The following is a 20437-nucleotide window of genomic DNA, read 5'->3' on the forward strand; positions in this document are numbered from 1 at the left end:
GTAAAATGCTTGGAGGTTTCTTTTAAGTTGGTGGACTCATCTGGGAAGGTGACAACCTTAAAAAAAAGGTTAGGAGAAAGAGAGGAGGGTGAATTTGTGGGGATGGAAGTAGAATTGAAAGAGTTAGTGGGTAGGGCTGCTGGATGATGTGGGTTGTGTGATCTTTTCCACAAAATCAGAGGCTAATTCAACAAATGTTGACTTTTCAAATTTAAGTTGTTCCTTGATTTTAGAATTGACAACCAAATTATTGTGCAGTAAAGGCAGATTTTAAGAAGGCATCTGGTTAAGGAAATTCGTAGCTTCAACAAGGGCTGACTTTCCATTGTTAATTTTCTCCTTTATTTTTGGATTAATAGCCGTACTTGTGTGGATTAATGCTAGATTTAGAGAAGGCATATGTGTAAGGGAATCGGTGTTGGAATGTATGTCTCAAAACTCGTAGTTTGTAGTTTTCTTTATATTCTATTCAATAAAGTAGTTACAGAAGACTTAAATTGAATACTATAATCTTGAATCCAATAAACTAAAAATCCCGAGATTATCTACTGTAGACTTGAACTTTAGGTAGAGACTTAAGCGTGGATCAAGTTCGAGTACATAACCCAAACAGTCAATAGTATATGAATACGGTTGGCCACCTTATTTTAACGATACTATAGATACAGCTCACTTTGCAGTTAGTACGAATGATGTGATCCTAAATTGTTCATGTGGAGACATTCCATGTAAAGAATTAACATAAAACTAAAACCATGAAATAGTCACTTTTTCATTGATTGTATACAACTGACTATTTCAATTATTCGTGACCTAAGTAACATAATTTTTTTAAAATAAAAAGTATTTAAATAAAAACGAGTCTTTTGAGAAACACTTTTTCCTATAGTCAATACAAACGAACCTTTCTATTCTCTAATTTTCCTCTCTATCATTCGAGTGTTCTTTGATCTGTATGATAGTTAACCAGCCTACTATCAAAGAGCTTTTCAAATCAAAAGCAAGATTATGAATGTATTTGATTTAGTTTTTCAAGTGTTTAGTTATAAAAATAAATCTTTCTTATAAAAAGAAAAAAAAAATAGTGTTATTAACAATTACTCATAACCGATGTGTTTGATAGTGATTTTAAGATGGTCAAATTTTTTTTTCTTTCAAATGATGATGTTTGACATGAACTAAAAGTGATTTTAGAAAAATATAAAATCATTTCAAATTTATTTTAGAAGAATTAGGTGATGATTTTTGTACAGTGATCGATCAAGATTCACTCCAAAAATGGTTAGCGGTTGTGGCAAATTAACTTTTGATATTTATAGAACAATCAACATAAGCAAAAAAAAGGGTTCAATTTGCATAAGGGACAGACTGGTAAATAAAAGAAATAGAGATACAAATCACTCCACCTAAATTGTTGTTCTAAAAACACTTTTTACTTAAGGCCATTTCACTACAAATATTGTCTTGGTTTTTCAAAACATGGAGGTATCCAATCAAGAGAATTAGAAGTGGAAAATGTGTTTATAGGCTTGATTTTCAAAAACAAAAAATAAAGTGAAATAGTTACCGGACCTGCAAAAAAAAAATATCCACTTCCAAAATCAATACATGGAAATATGAAGATCTAATGGAAGGAGAGAAGTCATAAAGGTGCAAAACGAAAATAGAAGGGTGGGGAAAGAAAAAATGGTCAACACACTGAAGGGACGACATGGGAAAATGGTCAAAAAGAGAGCAAAACTCAAACTTTTAATAAAAAAACAAGAGCCCATACCTTATATTTATCATCGTCTATTTATTTCTGGAGAGAATGAAATTTTTAGTTCATCCAACAAAGAAAATCAACAGCTAAGTTTACAGAAACAACATTTCTCCCAGAATGATGCTCTCTTAGTCTATCCATCTCAAACCTTTATTTTCCAAAGTGTACATGGTTTTGCTTCTTCGATATCTACAGCGATATCATTCAAACCAATCCGCCATATCATGGCAGTTTATAAGTTAACATTGCAGCAAGAATTACTATAGTTGGGAAAGGAATGAAGTCAAAGTTGAGATCGAGCTTTCAAACGTATCAGTCAGAGCTTTCGATGGAGTCAGTTAAGGAGTCCCAAAGGAGATACCTTTCTGGGCATGCCTTTTTAAGCAGAGTATTCAAATTGTATGTTCTAAGCTTGTCATCAACTTTTAAATTTGGACAATTCTGAAGCATAAAAAATGGAGGAATCAGTCAAAGTAATTTGGCTAAAAAATCCAGGATTAATAAAAAGAAAATGAATACGTTGATTCAGAATTATTCAGTTTCACCTTGATCAACCATAAGAGATATGCACCAGAACATGTTGCTTGTGCTTGAAAATCCTCAAAGTCTTCATTTGAGATAAACGAACAGGAGTTCACGAGATTTAATTCATTTTCTATAAAGAAAGGGAAGTCAAGTTTTATTCCCCCCTCTTTATTAAATTTTTTGTGATCGGTTGTGAAATGTCTCATCCAACACACCGAAAGGAATCGACGGTGAATCCACAAAGCCTGCCAGAACAGATATCATTCAAGGAAAAACAAGAGGATCAAAACTGCTACCAGCAAAGTTTACTCTTTTTAACTTGAAGACGAACACACTGGGAAGAATAAAATGCTAGCTACCATTCATTAACCATCTAGCCAAGGTGCAAATCAAATGTAAAAGGATAATTGCAATGGGTAACACTATTGGGATAGTAATTAAGAGTATAACAATATTTTTTTAAAAAAATTGCAAATATAGCAAAATATATCGGTGATACTCTGTTTAAGGACATCTATTAGTAATAAGTAATAGACTCCTACCAAATCTGTCATAGATAGATTCATAAAGCTGGATCTAAACTTGGCTACATTTGCAATTCTCTTGCGTTGTGCTATATATTCTAATACTATAGGCCTAACTGTTATATTTGCAACTATCCTTTTGTAAAGAGTGTACCTAGATTGATCTAGATACTACACCAAGTAGGATTAGAGAGAGGAGAGAGAGAATGAGAGAAGGGTGTACCTCTCTTCCAATATATCGTTTTATCAGCATTTCATCCCAATCAAGCTCTTCCTTTCAGTATACAATAAGCAAGATATTACAAGGCAATTATAGACGGATAAGTCAGCTAAAAATCATCTCAAACGCAGCAAAAAGAGGCACTTGTTTATGGAGAACTTCCTATTACAGGCTTATTAGTTATTTCTTTTCTGCTTCGGTAAGCTCACAGATCTCAAGAACATTCAAGCGTCCAACTTTAACGAGCACACATTTACTCCTAGAGAGACAGAACAAAGAAGTGTTCGGGAAAATAGAATAAACAGATTCATGTGTGCTAGCTAGCGTCGATGAAAAAGTTCGTGCAAGAGTAATGTAAATATCAAAAACATGATTTCAAGAAACTCCTGACACTCAACAGCATTAGAATTCTATACAAAAGAAAGTATCGGATTTCAAGTCTAATCATTATAGTAAAATTTAAAATGCTGAAAATGACCCATTTAATAATGATACTGGATGAACACAGAGCATTGACTGACAGAGAGCTGGATTTTGGCATCACTAAAATAACATCAATAGACAAATTTACCTTCCACACTTGATAAATGCGGAGAGTGAGACTAGAATTTATTTCTGCGCAACTTGACTCTGCTAAAATTATGAGCAAAAGCCGCTGAAAAAAAAAAAGAAACTCAGTCATTGGAACTTTCCGACATCTTGAAACAACTGAGCATTTTAAGATCATTCAGCAGTTTACAGAACTCACTCGACGATAGTGGAAGCAACAATTGTCAGCAACATGCAACGCTGCCCATTTTCTGGTTTCGTTTAACTCATACAACACCTGAAGATAGATGTTTTTGGAGACTCCCATTAGAACAATGGGATTGAGCTCAGAAAACATTTTTCCCAAACAGAAGGAGCATGTTGTTCCTCACTATATACTAAAGGCATGATTGAGATTGATTCTAAAATTGTTAAAATTACTTTCGTTATTTTTAAAATCATAATGAAACAGGCTTTCAATGTTTCAAAACCAATTTTAATGATGAAATTGCATTTGAAAGTGTAAAATTAAATACAAAATTAGTTGAGTGATTAATGATGTTTTTTAGAGTGATTTTAACAATTCAAAATCTAGATGCGTGAAGAATTGAGAATCTTGACATGTGCTAATAGATTGGCAATTCTAGGAATTCGCATGCAGATTCTTTTTTGCTATCCAATAATTACTTGCCATTTTTAATTTTGAAGTAGTCAATTAATTAAAATTTTGGCCAAGGGGGCAGCATAACCCATGGATAAAGGACCACCCTCAAGTCTATGCAAATGCATCAAATTAACAAACTGTATACCCCAGAATCAGAGATGTCAACAAGAAAAAAGAAGAAAAGCCCACCTGTTCTCTTGACATGTAAGAAACTAACCAATGTCGATGATTCCATGCACGATAGTTCATTTTTGACATCTACACCAAAATGAAATTGACTTAGATAAGACAAAGTTCCAACTGTTATAGCAAGGTAGTAACAAAGGTTCAATTACAATCCATTGTTTGAAATCATAACAGCAGCATGTACCAAGAGTTCAAAATAAATTACAACCTAATGGGAAGTCAAGGAAGCAGCTCAAAGAGATGTTTTCTTTTCACCAAAGCCTAACTAGTCAAAATTTCATCAAGAACATCCCAATCAATCTTTTTGTATCCTTTTCAAGATCATATTTGAAAATAAACTTCTCTTTTGTTATCAACTAATTTCTTAGTTAGAAGGCATCAGTGAAAAATTTGTCTTCCTAATACAAGCACACACTGATTGAGGATATGAAATGGTAGAGAGCATCATGACTTATAATGCCTTTCGACAATAATTTCACAAGGTTTACAGATTTAAAATCTCTAGAAGGCACGAGCAGCAGACTTCCTCAAAATTCTAGCTTAGACATTTAAAAGCCAACCACTTAGCATCTCTAGAAGCCACTCAACTAGGTGTCTGGGCAAGCCAAAGGACAACGCAAAGTCCTCCAGGATGAAGCCCCAACCCCTCAAAGCAAACTGAGAGTAGAGGAAAAATCATCCAAGAATTCCCCATCCAATAAACAGAGCTTACTCCTACTGGGATCTCAGTAACATGCTAAATTGGGGATCATTCAATAACACTTCTACTCCTACAGTTCCACTGGGATTGGGACCTGTGAGAGAGACAAAAATTTCTAAATGCTTCTAGTTGCCTCCAAAAAAATATTTAGCATATAGGGAAATTCATGAAAAAGATGGTTAGTGTATCTGTCTGTCTTATGGATTGCTCCTACAAGAGCGATGAGCAGAAGTGGGTTTCTAAACCTCTATTTATCTCAGGATTTTATCCTCCATGGGCACCTGCTCCTAGTTTTATTTTTTAAATAGGAAACCAAGCTTTCATTAAGAGAAATAAAAGAATGTACAATGATATAAAAAATTACAAAAAAACAAGCCCAATTCAAAAGAATGATGCCAAGCTGGTAATTACATGTGAGATCTCCAATTATATGGACCTATGCAAAAACGGGCAAAAGGGAACATTCACACAATACAGTTGGTTAGTGGAATGAGTGGTTATGCATGAACTGTAATGTAGGGACCAAAATGAGGGTTTATGTGTGGTTATTGAAGCTGGCTAGAGGTATGTGAATTGTGTAGTCGCCGATTGCCCTTTGGGAGGAAAGGAATGGACTCTCTCGAATAGTTGGGGAGTATCTTTGTTTTCATTGTCATTCTTCTACTTTTCATTGTGTTTCCTACTGTTTGGCTGATATTGTACTGTGGAACTTTGTTGACATTATTGATTTGCAATAGACCAGTTCACTTCTCTCCAGTTTTCTGTTTGTTGTGAGGATTTTTAGTCTAACTGCAGGTGAAATCTGAGTGGATGCCTTACATTACAAAAAGTTTGATCAGAGAACACTCACAAAAAGACGAATTAAATCTAATTGCCTCCCAAAACTCCTCTCTGGATCTCTCAACCCCTCTAAAGATTCTAGTATTCCTTTCAAATGTCCAACATGATAGCAAAGAATCTGCCACGAGACTCTTTCTTCATCGATAAGGCAGCTATTCCGAAATAAACTTTGCATTTCCCATTATTGAGTAGGGATTGACAGGAAAAGCTAATATTCCATGCCAATCAATTTCCAAGTTCTAGCATTTAGGGTTTAGGGTTTCTTTTAAGAAACAACTACTTCCATTAAGAAAGAATGAAAAAATACAAGGGTATACGAAAAACCGAGACCACAAAAACTCTATAAAAGAAGGATTCCAATTAAGTAAAATATTACCTAGAGAACAATTACAGAAAAGTCTTTGAAACTAAAGCCCAACAAAAAACAAGCTTCCAGTGGGAGCTCTTTAGTTGAGTTTTAACCAGCCTATGTTGTGTGAGATCTCTTACAGCCCTTGTTCCATGTTCGTTTAAAATTAAAAGTCAAGAGAAAAAGAAAGTAATGACTCAATCTTAAATTGGAGGTCAATGTGAAGTCTATGAAAAATCCTTCAGACTTCAGAGAAATAGCAATAAACAGAATGCATATCATACAAATTCTATTTACAAAGAAAGCTTAGTGAACCTCCAAATTTTAACAATATGCAGGTCCTTGAACCTCAGCTATTCTTTCTACTAGCTCAGATTCTTTCTTCAAAATTTCTTCTACAGAATGACCTTTTTCAACAAGCAGCTTGATCACCCACCGCCTGCCAAGAATTGATGTGCTTAATATATTTAAAAAATTAGGGAATTCTTTTTTGTTTTTTGATAGAGATTGAAAAAGAAATGCACAAAACATCGACCCTACATAAACTTGCAAAAATATTAACTATTTCGAACTAATTACAAAAGTGGGATAGTAACAGAACAAATTAGACACAGTAACACCCCAAGGAATAATAAAGTTTGGTCATCTCAAAAACCTTGTCCCTCTCAATTTGTATCTCATTCAACAGTAGGAGTAAAAACTTTTTGAAAAAACAAAAACCCTACAACATATCAATGCAGCAGCTACTTTGAAGGACAAAGAAAATTGTTTATCTTTAAGGAAATGAAACCTATATTTTAAAAATGAAGCCATGAAGAAAAGGATTTGGGTTTCTTAACAATAATGCAATCCTCAATTAGGGTAATAATACCCTGTCCTCTAACTGTAACACGTCAGCATTAACGAACTTGCACCAATTACTGAATTCTTACCTATGGCTCCATGCTTGTTCACTCTTGGGGAAAAATGAAAGTACAAGCTTTGATAAGAGAAGTTCATCCAAATATATCGAGAGATTTTGTTTCTTTGACAGTATGAATTTCCTGTAGGTCATATGCATGGCACAATGAGAATGATTCTGTTAGGATTTCACCCTTAAAAACATAAATAATCCCAACAATAGGCAGAAACAGAAGCAGCACTCTGTGATCTTGATAATATTCAATCAACCAAAAGTTCATACAAGGAAAATAACAAGAGAAATAGTAAAGAAAACACACCAAAATAGCCCAGCACCTTAGAGAAGGTTGGCAACTTCTCCCTAAAGACACACAGCAGCCTTTTTCTATAATAAAACCTACCTACAACAATCCTTAAAGCATTCTATTTATATTCCTCATCATTTGCGGGCCCCACCAGCAATATTCTTTTCTCCAGTCATCTTTCCTAGGTCTGTCTCTGTGTAATGGCCTTCTTGTCCCTCCTTTTATATTTGTGAATGATTGGTGGTCTTACAATACCTTGGGGTTCCAGATTCACCTTGTCCTCAAGATGAAAAGAGGAAAACGGTTGGTTCATCTGGTAGACTGACTCCCATGTGGCTTCACTCTCTGGTAAGGTCTTCCACTTGACCAACCATTCATTCGCACCCAATTCCTTGCTCCAACGTATTCCCAACATGGTTTCCGACCATAATTGTAGTTCAAATTCTACGGTCAACATAGGTGGCATATGTTGAAGTTGCTGCTATTGTCCCAATTTGCGTTTCAATTGAGATACATGAAACACGTTTTGGATAACTGCTTTAGGTGGGAGTTGCAAACTGGCTACGTCTCCAATCTTTTCCACTATCTTCTAGGGTCCATAGAATTTTGGTGCTAGTTTTCACTTCTTTTCCTTGCAAGTGAGAGCTACCTATAGGGCCTTAGTTTCATGTAGACTTCATCTCCACGGTAAACTTCACCTCTCTTCTTTTTAAATCAGCCAGCTTCTTCATTCTATTTTGTGCCACATTCAAATTCTCTTTCAAGGCACTCTAATGGTTAGGTCTCTTTCTTTAAGCATCTATTCCACATCATTTTTTGGTTTATCTCTTTTCTCCATACGAAATCAAAGGTTGTGGGTTTCCGCCAAACACTAATTGGAATGGAGTAGCTTTTGCCGATGCATGGAATGTGGTATTGTACCATAATTCTACCAAGGAATAAACTTACGCCACTTGTTGGGTTGTTCATTGCAAAAACATCTTAGATGTGTTTCTAGGCATCAATTGACTATTTCAATTGTTTGAGGACGGAAAGTTATGCTCTTTTTCAAAGTAGTGCCCATAGTTGTAAACAACTCCTTACAAAAATTGCTTCAAAAGATCTTGTCTTGACCAGTGATAATAGATTTAGGAACCCCATGCTTTCTTACCACTCTGTCTATAAAGGTTTATGCTACTTGTTTTGCTGAGAAAGGGTGCTTCAGAGTAACAAAGTAAGCATACTTACTTAGCCTATCCACAACCAACACAATTACATTCACGTTCCCAAACATAGGCAAACCTTCCACAAAGTCCATAGACCAGTCTTCTAATATGAGCTCTAGCAATGGAATGGGTTGTAATAGACCTGCTGGTAGAGTCAATTCAGTCTTGTTTCTTTGGCATTTGTCGCGTTGTTCCAAATAGTTATTTATATCAGTCTTCATCCCTTTCCAATGAAGCTCCCCATTTATTGGTTTGTCTGTTCTTAAGAACCTAGAATGTCCTCCCAATATGGAGTCATGGAAAGTATGCAATAGTGTAGGTATCAACGATGACTGTTCAGAAATCACCAATCTGCCCTCATAAAGCAGCCTATCATTCACCCATTGGTACTTGGTGTTTTCTTCCAGATTCTTCTTGATAGTTTCAATGATTTTCTGTAGTTCAAGATCCTTTCCTACTTCCTTTAGCACCACTTCTATATCAATGATCCCTGGGGTAGTCATTACAACTAATTCCACTTATTGCTCCTCGGTTTGTTCTAGTCTTAAGAGTCCATCTGCAGCCTTGTTTTATAGAGGCCTGGTTGGTATAGGATTTCAAAATCATATCCTAACAGCTTAGCGAGCCATCTTTGGAATTAAGGTTGTACCTCTCTATGCTCTAACAGAAACTTGAGTGCTTTTTTATCCGAGATGATGGTGAATCTCCTCCCTAAAACATAATGTCTGCATTTCTCGTTAACTCCCTTTCATATACAGATCTTTCCTGGGCTTGAGGGGATAGTTTCTGCTAAAGAAGGCTATGGGATGTCCATTATGTGACAAAATTGCTCCCAACCCTATCCTAGATGCATCAGTCTCAATAACAAAGGGCAATGACCAATCCGGTAGTGCCAAAACAGGGACGAAAATCATGGCTTTTTTCAACTGCTCAAAAGCTTTGGTTGCTTCATCATTCCACTTAAAGGCATTCTTTTATAAGAGCTTTGTCAGTGGTGCTTCAATCTCCCCATAGCTCCTCACAAATCGTCTATGATAACCAGTTAGACCAAGGAAACCCCTCAGCCCTGTCACATTCTTTGATTGTGGTCAATTCATCGTTATTTGGATCTCCTCTTCATCTGCCTCAACCCTTTGCTAGATATCCAATGGCTGAGGTATTGTATCCTCGAATGGGCTATGACACACTTCTTTCAATTTGCAAATAGTCGGTTATCCTTAGAATTGCAAAGACCATTCTTAAGTGTTTCTCATGCTCTTTTACAGCCGAGCTATATACCAAAATTAATAAATAAATAAATAAATAAACTAATATAAAACGCCTCAAGAAAGGACGAAATACCTAGTTCATCAAGGATTGGAAGGTTGCTAGTGCATTAGTTAACCCAAAGGGCATCACCAAGAATTCATAGTGTCCTTCATGTGTTCTAAAGGGAGTCTTCTTCACATCCTCTTCTTTTATTCTGATCTGATGATATCCTGAGCATAGGTCCAATTTAGAAAAGATAGTTGCCCCATGTAATTCATCTAGGAGTTCTTCTATCACTGGAATTGGGAATTTATCTGAGATGGTGGCTTGGTTTAGTCTCCTGTAGTCAAACAAGATCGCCATCCTCCATCCTTTGTCTTCACTAACAGAACTGGGCTTGAATAAGGTTGACTTGGTCTAATGACCCCGGCTTGAAAGATCTCAGCCACCAATCTTTCAATCTCTTCTTTTTGGAGGTGTCCATATTTATAAGGCCTTACATTAATATGTCTCTGACCTGCTACAATTAAAATGTGGTGATCTACTTCCTTCTTTGGTGGTAGGCTATGGTGGGAGGGTATAAAAATATCCTCATACTATTGGAAATCATCGGAAGATCTTCTTCTTCCCCTTTTTCAACTTGCTCTTTATCCCAATTTGGCTCTTCCTCCGCTTCGAGGTTTTGGAATTCTAAGAGGAAGCCTTGGTCTTCTTCCTCCCATGTTTTTGTGATGGTTTTAAGTGAGCACTCTGCCTTGACCAGTGATGGATCCCCTCTCAATATAATAGGTCTGTTTCCTACCATAAATGTCATTGTCAATGATGGCCAATGTATTCCCATAAAGCCCGTGGTGAATGGCCATTGCATTCCTAGAATGATGTCCACCCTTCCCAGAATGATGTCCACCCTTCCCAACTCTACTGCCAAGAAGTCAGCAATGATGGTCAATTCAAGCAACCTCACTTCCACCCTTTTACGTAATCCTCTTCCTCTTCGATTTGATCCATCCCCAATAGTCACCTTGAAAGCAGTACCTTCAACAATTGCGAGCCCCAACTCGCTAAGGTTTGGTGGATAAAATTATGAGTGACACCACTGTCAATCAATACTATCACTTCCCTATCCTTCACTAATCCCCTTAGTTTCATAGTCCCCTTAGTTAAGAATCCCATAATGGTTCTCAATTCAATCTCTGCTCCGGTTGGCACCTCTAAGTTTTTCAGCTCAACCACCTCTTCCTCCCTTTCTATGATTAAGCCTTCTACTTCCTCCCCTTCCTCTTCATTCATTATAAACAGCATTAGTTTCCTCTTTCCTTGACTTTGCAGCGATGTCCATGGAATATTTTTCATTGCACCTAAAACGCAGCCCCTTATCCTACCCAGCTCTAAATTCTGCATCAGAGAATCTCTTCACCAGTGGTTCCCCTTTGATGTAATTACCCTTAACGGGGATGGTTATTTGTTTCATCTGGAATTCATTTATGCTTGGGTTCCCTTTTCAATTCCTCCCATCTTCTTTGAGGGTTGAGTTACAACACTTCCTGAACCCTGATTACCCCACTCTACTTCGGCCAATTTCGAAGCTACAACACTTCCTGAACCCTGATTACCCCACTCTACTTCGGCCAATTTCGAAGCTAAGTTTCTATCATTTACTAATTGGGCTTCTCCGATACAAGCATCCAAGGTATGTGGATATCTACTAACCACTTCCGCTTGTAGAGATGGTTCTAACCCGGTTGCAAATGCATCCATTAGTATACTTTCAGCCATGTCAGATAGAGGGGCAAAATAGTTTTAAATAGTCATTGTTAGATCCATCCTAAATGATTCGAATTAGCCTTGCTCCTAAGCTCCCTTGTCTTGTGTCTCTAAAATGCTCGAACATTCTCTCCCTCAAATCTTCCCATGATTCCACTTTTTTCCGATTGTTGCTCCACCTAAACCAATTCACTTCATCTTGGCCAAAACTCACCACAGCCACCTTAACTTTCTCTGTTTCAGGCAAGTCATTAACTTCAAAAAACAATGCTCAGCACAATAGACCCAAGATTCTAGGTTTTCACCGACGAAGAGAGGTATTTCGAGTTTCTTATATTTCCTCTTGTTGACCGTCCCTGTTCTAATCTCCGTTGAAGTTTCCGACTCGCCCATTTTGCCTTTTAGTTTCATCGTTGACCCATCAGAAGTGCCTGATTCATCCCTTAGCTAGTAAGAGTTATTTTCCCTCATGTCTTCGGCTATTCTATCAACCGCTTTCTTCAGCTCGAGCATACTTCATTCTCAGTACCTTCCAACCTTTCTTCCATCTGCTTATGAGCCATCAATCTTGTCACTACTCCCAGATTTTTGGGCTCTGATATCAATTTGTTAGGTTTTCACTCTTAAAAACATAAATAATCCCAACAAAAGGCAGAAACAGAGGCAGCACAATGTGATCTTGATAATATTCAATCAACCAAAAGTTCATACAAGGAAAATAACAAGAGAAATAGTAAAGAAAACACACCAAAATAGCCCAGCACCTTAGAGAAGGCTGGCAACTTCTCCCTAAAGACATAGAAGCCTTTTTCTATAATAAAACCTACCTTCGCCAATTCCTAAAACATTCTATTTATATTCTTTATCATTAGTGGGCCCCACCAACAATATTCTTTCCTCCAATCATCTCTCCTAGGTGTGTCTCGTATGTAATGACCTTCTGTAAGACCTCCCATTATTAATGTGTATAAGAGGAAGGGCAAGAAAGGAATTACACAAGACAGCATGGAGGAAAGAGAGAATGGAAAGGGAGCAGTGGGTTAGTGGAACAGCAAGTGGGCCCTACAGGATAATATTGTTTGTCCTATTCGGACAATTGTCTTATAAATAGCAAGGGGAGGGTAGTATTCTAGGTATGAGAAATATATTGAGAATGTTTTGGTAAAGAGAAGGGGTTGGCGGCTGAGGGAGTCTACCTTAGCCTACAGAAATAGGTTGGTTTGTTCTTTGTTGTTTTCCTTGTGTTTTTTCCTAGTTATTTCTATTCTATATCTTGTATCTCCTGTTTTGGCAATATAAATATATAAATACAGAGTGCTGCCTCTGTTTTTGCCACTGAATTAGTACAAATAGTGTAAGAAAAGGGTGAGTATTCTCACAATTGGTATCAGAGCCTTGTCAAACTGGGAGTGATAACAAGACTAATGGCACAGCGACAAATGGAAGAGAGGTTAGAAGGAACGGAAAAGGAGGTGTTGAGCCTCAAGGAAATGATGCTGGAGATGAAGAAAAGTATGGACAGACTGGCCGATGAGTTGAGGGACCAATCTTATAAGAAAAAGGAAGAATCAGGCACATCCGACGGGTCCATTATGAAAATGAAAGGAAAAATGGAAGAGAGATTTAACCGGGGAAGTACACACTCACCAGGTCGATCAAAGCAAGTATAAAAAGCTGGAAATGCCCATGTTTCTGGGAGAAAATCCAGAATCTTGGGTTTACCGTGCAGAGCATTTTTTTGAGGTCAACAACTTACCAGAAGCAAAGAAGGTTAAGGTGGCTGTGGTGAGCTTTGGACAAGATGAAGTGGACTGGTACAGGTGGAGCCACAATAGAAGAAAGGTAGAATCGTGGGAAGATTTGAAGACCTGAATGTTTGAATTCTTTAGAGACACCGGACAGAAAAGCTTGGGGGCCAGGCTAATACGCATTCAGCAAGAAGGTTCCTACAATGATTATGTTAAGAAGTTCGTGAACTACTCGGCACCTCTCCCACACATGGCCGAAAGCGTGCTCAGTGATGCTTTCTTAACTGGCTTAGAACCGGCGCTGCAAGCTGAAGTGATGAGTCGTCACCCTCAAACGCTAGAAGAATGTATGATGGCAGCCCAGCTGGTTAATGACCGTAACTTAGCCCTCAAATTAACACAAGCAGAGATGGGTATTATTGAACCAAAAAGAAGCGAAGCCACAAGTACTAAGGTGCCATGGAACAACGATAAAGGTACTATGAGGAAAAATGAGTTCCAAATGAAACAAATAACTATACCACTCAAAGGAAGTTATCAAAAAGGAGAGCCCCCTGTTAAAAGACTTTCCGACGCCGAGTTTAGAGCACGTTTAGACAAGGGTCTCTGTTTTAGGTGTAATGAGAAATATTCTCATGGACATCGCTGCAAAATCAAAGAAAAGAGGGAGCTCATGCTCTTTATCTTGAAAGAAGAAGAGAGTACCGAGGAAGGGGAAAGTTCAGAGGCGCCAAACACAGGGCCAGTAGAGATAAACCAGTTGGAAGGGCCAGAAGAAACTATGATAGAATACAGAGCCATTACCAGTTTGACAACCAAGGGAACTATGAAACTAAGAGGAATAGTCAAAGGGAAAGAGATTATTGTCTTAATTGACAGTGGGGCAACCCACAATTTCATTCACCATGAGCTGGCCACGGAGAGAAAAATCCTATAGATAGAAACACTCAATTTGGGATTACTATTGGGGATGGCACAAGTCGTAAGGGAGAGGGCATTTGCAGCAAAGTGGAAATCCAGCTTGAAGGGCTAAGAGTGGTAACGGACCTGTTGGTAGTGGGTCTGGGAACAGTAGACGTGGTATTGGAAATGCAATGGTTGGATACAACAGGTACCATGAAGATTCATGGGCCATCCTTGACAATGGTCACTCAAGACTTTAGAGAAAACATGGGAAGCGGAAGATCAAGGCTTTCTGCTTGACTGGCAAGGGTATGAGATCGAAAATGATGGCAAAGAAAGCAAGAACACGGGTCAACCAGGCGATGAAGAGGGATTACCAATGATTCAGTTCTTACTCAATCAATACTCGAATGTGTTTAACATCCCTACCACTTTGCCCCCAAAGAGAACTGTCGATCATCGCATATTCACCATACCAGGGCAGAAGCCAATCAATGTCAGGCCTTATAAATACGGCCATCAACAGAAAGAAGAGATAGAAAAGTTAGTCACCGAAATGCTACAGACCAGAATCATTAGACCAAGTCACAGCCCTTTCTCAAGTCCAGTGCTGTTAGTCAAGAAAAAGGATAGGGGCTGGAGGTTTTGCGTGGATTACAGGAAGCTGAACAAGATTACAATAGGTGATAAATTCCCCATTCCGGTTATTGAAGAACTTTTGGATGAATAACATGGGGCCACGGTGTTCTCCAAACTAGATTTAAAATCAGGCTACCATCAAATCCGAATGAAAGAAGAAGATATTGAGAAAACTGCGTTTAGGACGCATGAAGGCCATTACGAATTCATGGTGATGCCATTTGGACTAACCAACGCACCTGCCACTTTTCAATCCCTCATGAATCAGGTTTTCTTTGATGATATACTGGTCTATAGTTCGGACATAACGGAGCATGAGAAACACTTAGGGATGGTGTTTGCAACACTAAGAGATAACCAATTGTACGCTAATCGCAAGAAATGTGTTTTCGCTCACTCACAAATACATTACTTGGGCCATATTATTTCAAAACAAGGAGTAGAAGCAGATCAAGATAAGGTTAGATGTATGCTCCAGTGGCCACACCCAAAGATGTAACAGGTTTAAGGGGAATTTTGGGGCTGACAGGCTATTATAGACGCTTTGTCAAAAGTTATGGTGAGATTGCAGCACCCTTGACCAAACTACTGCAGAAGAATGCCTTCAAATGGGATGAGAACGCCACCCTTGCATTTGAAAGCCTGAAATCCGCTATGTCTACCATACCCGTACTCGCATTACCCGATTGGTCTTTGCCTTTTATGATAGAAACTGATGCCTCAGGTAGTGGATTGGGAGCAGTACTGTCTCAGAACGGCCACCCCATCGCATTCTTCAGTCAGAAATTGTCTACAAAGGCCCAATCCAAGTCCATCTACGAGAGAGAATTGATGGCTGTAGTACTATCAGTGCAGAAGTGGCGGCATTATCTCTTAGGAAGGAGATTCACCATTATATCGGACCAAAAAGCTCTAAAGTTTTTATTGGAGCAGAGGGAGGTGCAACCACAGTTCCAAAAGTGGTTAACCAAGTTGTTGGGATATGACTTTGAAATTTTGTATCAACCAGGACTCCAAAATAAGGCAGTTGATGCACTTTCAAGAATGGATCACTCGTTAGAATTAAAGGCAATGTCAACGGCAGGCATTGTAGACATGGAAGTAGTTACAAAGGAAGTCGAGAAGGATGAAGAACTCCAACTCATAACACAACAGTTACAGACTGACCCAGCACTGGAGGGAAAATACTCCTTATCGAATGGCAAGCTAATGTATAAAGGAAGAGTAGTGCTGTCCAAATCGTCTTCACTTATACCCAGCCTCTTACACACTTTTCACGATTCTATATTTGGAGGACATTCAGGATTTTTGAGAACTTACAAGCGGATGAGTGGTGAGCTGTTTTGGAAAGGTATGAAGGCAGATATTAAGAAGTATGTTGAACAGTGTGGAATCTGCCAAAGAAATAAGAGTGAAGCAACCAAACCGGCAGGGGTTCTTCAACCATTACCCATACCCGACCGCATATTGGAAGATTGGACTATGGACTTCATTGAAGGGTTGCCTAAAGCAGGAGGTATGAATGTGATTATGGTGGTAGTTGACCGGCTGAGTAAATATGCTTACTTTGTCACCATGAAGCACCCGTTCTCAGCAAAGCAGGTAGCCATCGAATTCATTGATAAGATAGTTCGGAGACACGGCATTCCTAAGTCAATCATATCAGACAGAGACAAAATCTTTTTAAGCAACTTTTGGAAGGAATTATTTTATGCCATGGATACCATCCTTAAACGAAGCACCGCTTTTCACCCCCAAACCGACGGCCAAACAGAACGGGTCAATCAGTGTTTAGAAACCTACTTAAGATGTTTTTGTAATGAGCAACCGAACAAATGGCATCAGTTCATACCATGGGCAGAGTTATGGTACAATACCACCTTCCATTCTTCAACACGCACGACCCCCTTCCAAGCCGTGTATGGTAGACCCCCACCACCCCTGATATCCTATGGAGATAAGAAGACGCCTAATGATGAAGTTGAAACAATGCTGAAAGAGAGAAATTTGGCTATTAGTGCGCTCAAGGAAAACCTCACGATTGCTCAAAACAGAATGAAGAAATTTGCTGACTCAAAGAGGAGAGAACTTAAGTTTAAGGTGGGAGATGAAGTCTATCTCAAGTTGAGACCCTACCGTCAGCGTTCCTTAGCAAGGAAAAGGGCAGAAAAACTAGCTCCTAAGTATTATGGCCCATATCGCATCACTAAGACCATAGGGGAAGTAGCATACCGACTTGATCTGCCTCCAGAAGCATCAATTCATAATGTTTTTCACATTTCACAGCTCAAACTTAAACTAGGCAAACAGTACACCATTCAAGCCCAACAACCAAAGCTCACAGCAGAATTTGAATTGCAACTGTGGGCGGAGACAGTCTTAGGCATCCGTTGGAGTCCTGAATTGGGAGCAAATGAATGGCTGGTGAAATGGAAAGGATTACCCGACAGTGAAGCCACCTGGGAATCCGTTTACTCAATGAACCAACAGTTTCCTTCATTCCACCTTGAGGACAAGGTGATTTTGGAACCCCGGGGTATTGTAAGACCTCCCATTATTAATGTGTATAAGAGGAAGGGCAAGAAAGGAATTACACAAGACAGCATGGAGGAAAGAGAGAATGGAAATGGAGCAGTGGGTTAGTGGAACAGCAAGTGGGCCCTACAGGATAATATTGTTTGTCCTATTCGGACAATTGTCTTATAAATAGCAAGGGGAGGGTAGTATTCTAGGTATGAGAAATATATTGAGAATGTTTTGGTAAAGAGAAGGGATTGGCGGCTGAGGGAGTCTACCTTAGCCTAGAGAAATAGGTTGGTTTGTTCTTTGTTGTTTTCCTTGTGTTTTTTCCTAGTTATTTCTATTCTATATCTTGTATCTACTGTTTTGGCAATATAAATATATAAATACAGAGTGCTGCCTTTGTTTTTGCCACTGATTTAGTACAAATAGTGTAAGAAAAGGGTGAGTATTCTCACACCTTCTTGCCCCTCCTTTTATATTTGTGAATGATTGGTGGTCTTACAGATTCCTATTTCAATTTACGAGATTGTAAGTCAACAGTAAAAGTTGAGTAATCGAAAGGAAGCTAGGCTCTTTGGTTTAATCTTCTTCCTATCTATTTCTTTTTCCTTCTGAAAAAAACCATTTTCATTGAGAAAAAAATGAAAGAATACAAGAACATACGAAAAACCAAGCCCACTAATAAAAATGTGAACAATCACAATCAAGCAAAATAGTACCTATAAAATAGTTACTGCCAATTTTTGAAGTCTAATCTTTTTATGTTTCTTATTCCATTATAAAATAAGTTCAATGTTCTTTGGTTTAATCTTGGAATAACCACTGTTGTTAATACGAATTCGATGTTTCTTATTCCATTCTAAAATAGATCATGGTCCTACCACGTAAATAAGTAACAAATATTTTTAACAATAGACTTCCAGCAGCTTAGTGCCCTTTGAATGCAGATTTCAAGGATTATTCTATTCAGGATATATGTCTAAACTGGACAGCTTTCATTCATCAACCACTTTAATGGGGCCAATCTTATGCAATCCACAGAAGACTTCAGACTGTAGGATTTTACATGTTTGGGGCCCTTTGGGAGTTTTATGTCCCCTATACATTTCTTCTGTAGTTGGGGGCCTTTTTTGATACTGTGTTATTTTCCCTGGGTTCTTTCTTTACTCTCTGTTTGTTTCTATGGGATATAATGATCGCGTTAAGGGGGTGTCGACCTAGTTGAGATGTCCAGGTGCGCCTCTTGATCTTCTATTTTCAGGCTTCTCTATTATTCTCATTGTAAAATTTTCTTGTACTTTGAGTTATATTTTAATAAAAAAGTGTCTCCGTTTCAAAAAATATATATTTACCAATAGATAAGGAGATACTATGTTTTGCTTCTTAAGTTAATTGCTTGTAACAAACTAATAGTTGAATACTTGAATTGAATTGACACTTCCAAGTTTAGAACTAAATTCTTTTTTTTTTCATTTTATATTAATGTGTTTGGGGCTAGTTTATTCTCCCGAGTAATCTTACAGGACAACCTATCTGACCCTATAATATTTAGGTATTAAGAAAACTCATAGAAAATTAATTTCTATATAAGTAGCACCATAGATTGAACCCTTGATCTCTTAGTTATTTATTGAGATTGTCTCCATTTTACCAATTACCACACGGCAACCCACGTTGGTTAAAACTAAACTCTTAGGGAAGTAGGATATGGTGATAGAAAATAAAATAATAAAAATAAATAATTGGCATTTCAACATTGGGAAAAGGCACACCAAACAAGAAACAAGCCAAAACCTTGAATTCCAAGCGGTGCCAAAATCGCAGCTCAGCAACAAAAGAGCCCTGCTATGCTTCATGACGTCGCTTTCAACAACGTTCAATGAATTTGATAATCCACATAAAGAATTTCCAGCCATAGTTTGATCATCTTGGTTGCAAGAGCTCCTATATTTCCTAGTAGCAGCCATAAATGTGTTTCTAGCAGCTATATACAAAGGATGAAGGATTTGCGTTGATATGCCCAGCTTGTGGTCTTGTAGCCAAAATTCTGAAATTTCGTTTCCCGTAATTTCAGAGGTAGCACTTTTAGAGCTGCCTAGCTCTTCATTCAGTTTGACAAACTGGGATGGATGTACAAATCCAATCTCATCGCTGAATTCATGCAATAGTAGGACAGAAAGACAGTCAATCAACTACCAAATATTACAAGACACGAACAACACAAATTTTGTACTAGTCTTCAAAGAAATGTTATCCCCATAATCAAACAAATATGGTGTCGAATCTGGGGAGTATCAGAACTTGCCAGTAACATAATTTCCCAATTTCAACAAAACGAAAGTTCCCTAGAACTAGAACTGTAACTAGACGTAATTTTTATTCCACTACGACGATCTTAAAACCATAACTATTAAAGGTTTTATTTTTTCCTTACCAAACTGAGACGATAAATTACATGAATTTTCGGGGAAATCAAACTCGAACAACGGAGAATCTAACGTTTTGTAAATGGAGACTTACATCAGTGGGTCAGATTGTAAAATTCGTTCGAATTGGCTCAGCAAATCCGCGGCTTTCGCTTGAAAATCAGTATTTTCAGTTTCAGCCATTTTGGTGTTCCTTTGTCTGCGCGAGAGTGGGATTGAAAGCAAATGGCGTGTATATATATGGTCTATGTGTACATATACGTTTTCCTTCCCTCGACATTTTTTTTACTTCATATACTTTTTATTTTTATTGTACTCTTTGTTTAGGATCATTTCGAAATATAGCAAAGTAATAAAATTATTTCGATTCGGTTATCTAAACTATGTAAAAAACATTTGTTCCTTTTTCTTTTGTCTCTTTTAGTGATTGCCTAAATTTACATTTAGATGTTTTTTCGAAAAAATAATAAAGCACCAA

The 20437-nt window shown here is 37.9% G+C and overlaps 1 protein-coding gene across 1 annotated transcript; it reads right to left on the reverse strand.

Annotated features, from left to right (window-relative positions):
* Positions 1-1720: 1720 nt before the first annotated feature.
* On the reverse strand, positions 1721-20213 carry LOC103485879 (uncharacterized). Its single transcript, XM_008443611.3, has 10 exons — positions 20054-20213; positions 19328-19684; positions 7231-7341; positions 6647-6737; positions 4413-4481; positions 3780-3857; positions 3603-3686; positions 3035-3085; positions 2308-2532; positions 1721-2203 (listed from the first exon to the last, which is right to left on the reverse strand). The coding sequence occupies exons 1-10, from the start codon at positions 20140-20142 to the stop codon at positions 2075-2077; spliced, it is 1284 nt and encodes a 427-aa protein (XP_008441833.2). The 5' UTR covers positions 20143-20213; the 3' UTR covers positions 1721-2074.
* Between the last annotated feature and the right edge of the window lie 224 nt (positions 20214-20437).

This window comes from Cucumis melo, chromosome 5 (assembly GCF_025177605.1).
Source record: "Cucumis melo cultivar AY chromosome 5, USDA_Cmelo_AY_1.0, whole genome shotgun sequence".
Lineage (NCBI taxonomy): Eukaryota > Viridiplantae > Streptophyta > Magnoliopsida > Cucurbitales > Cucurbitaceae > Cucumis > Cucumis melo.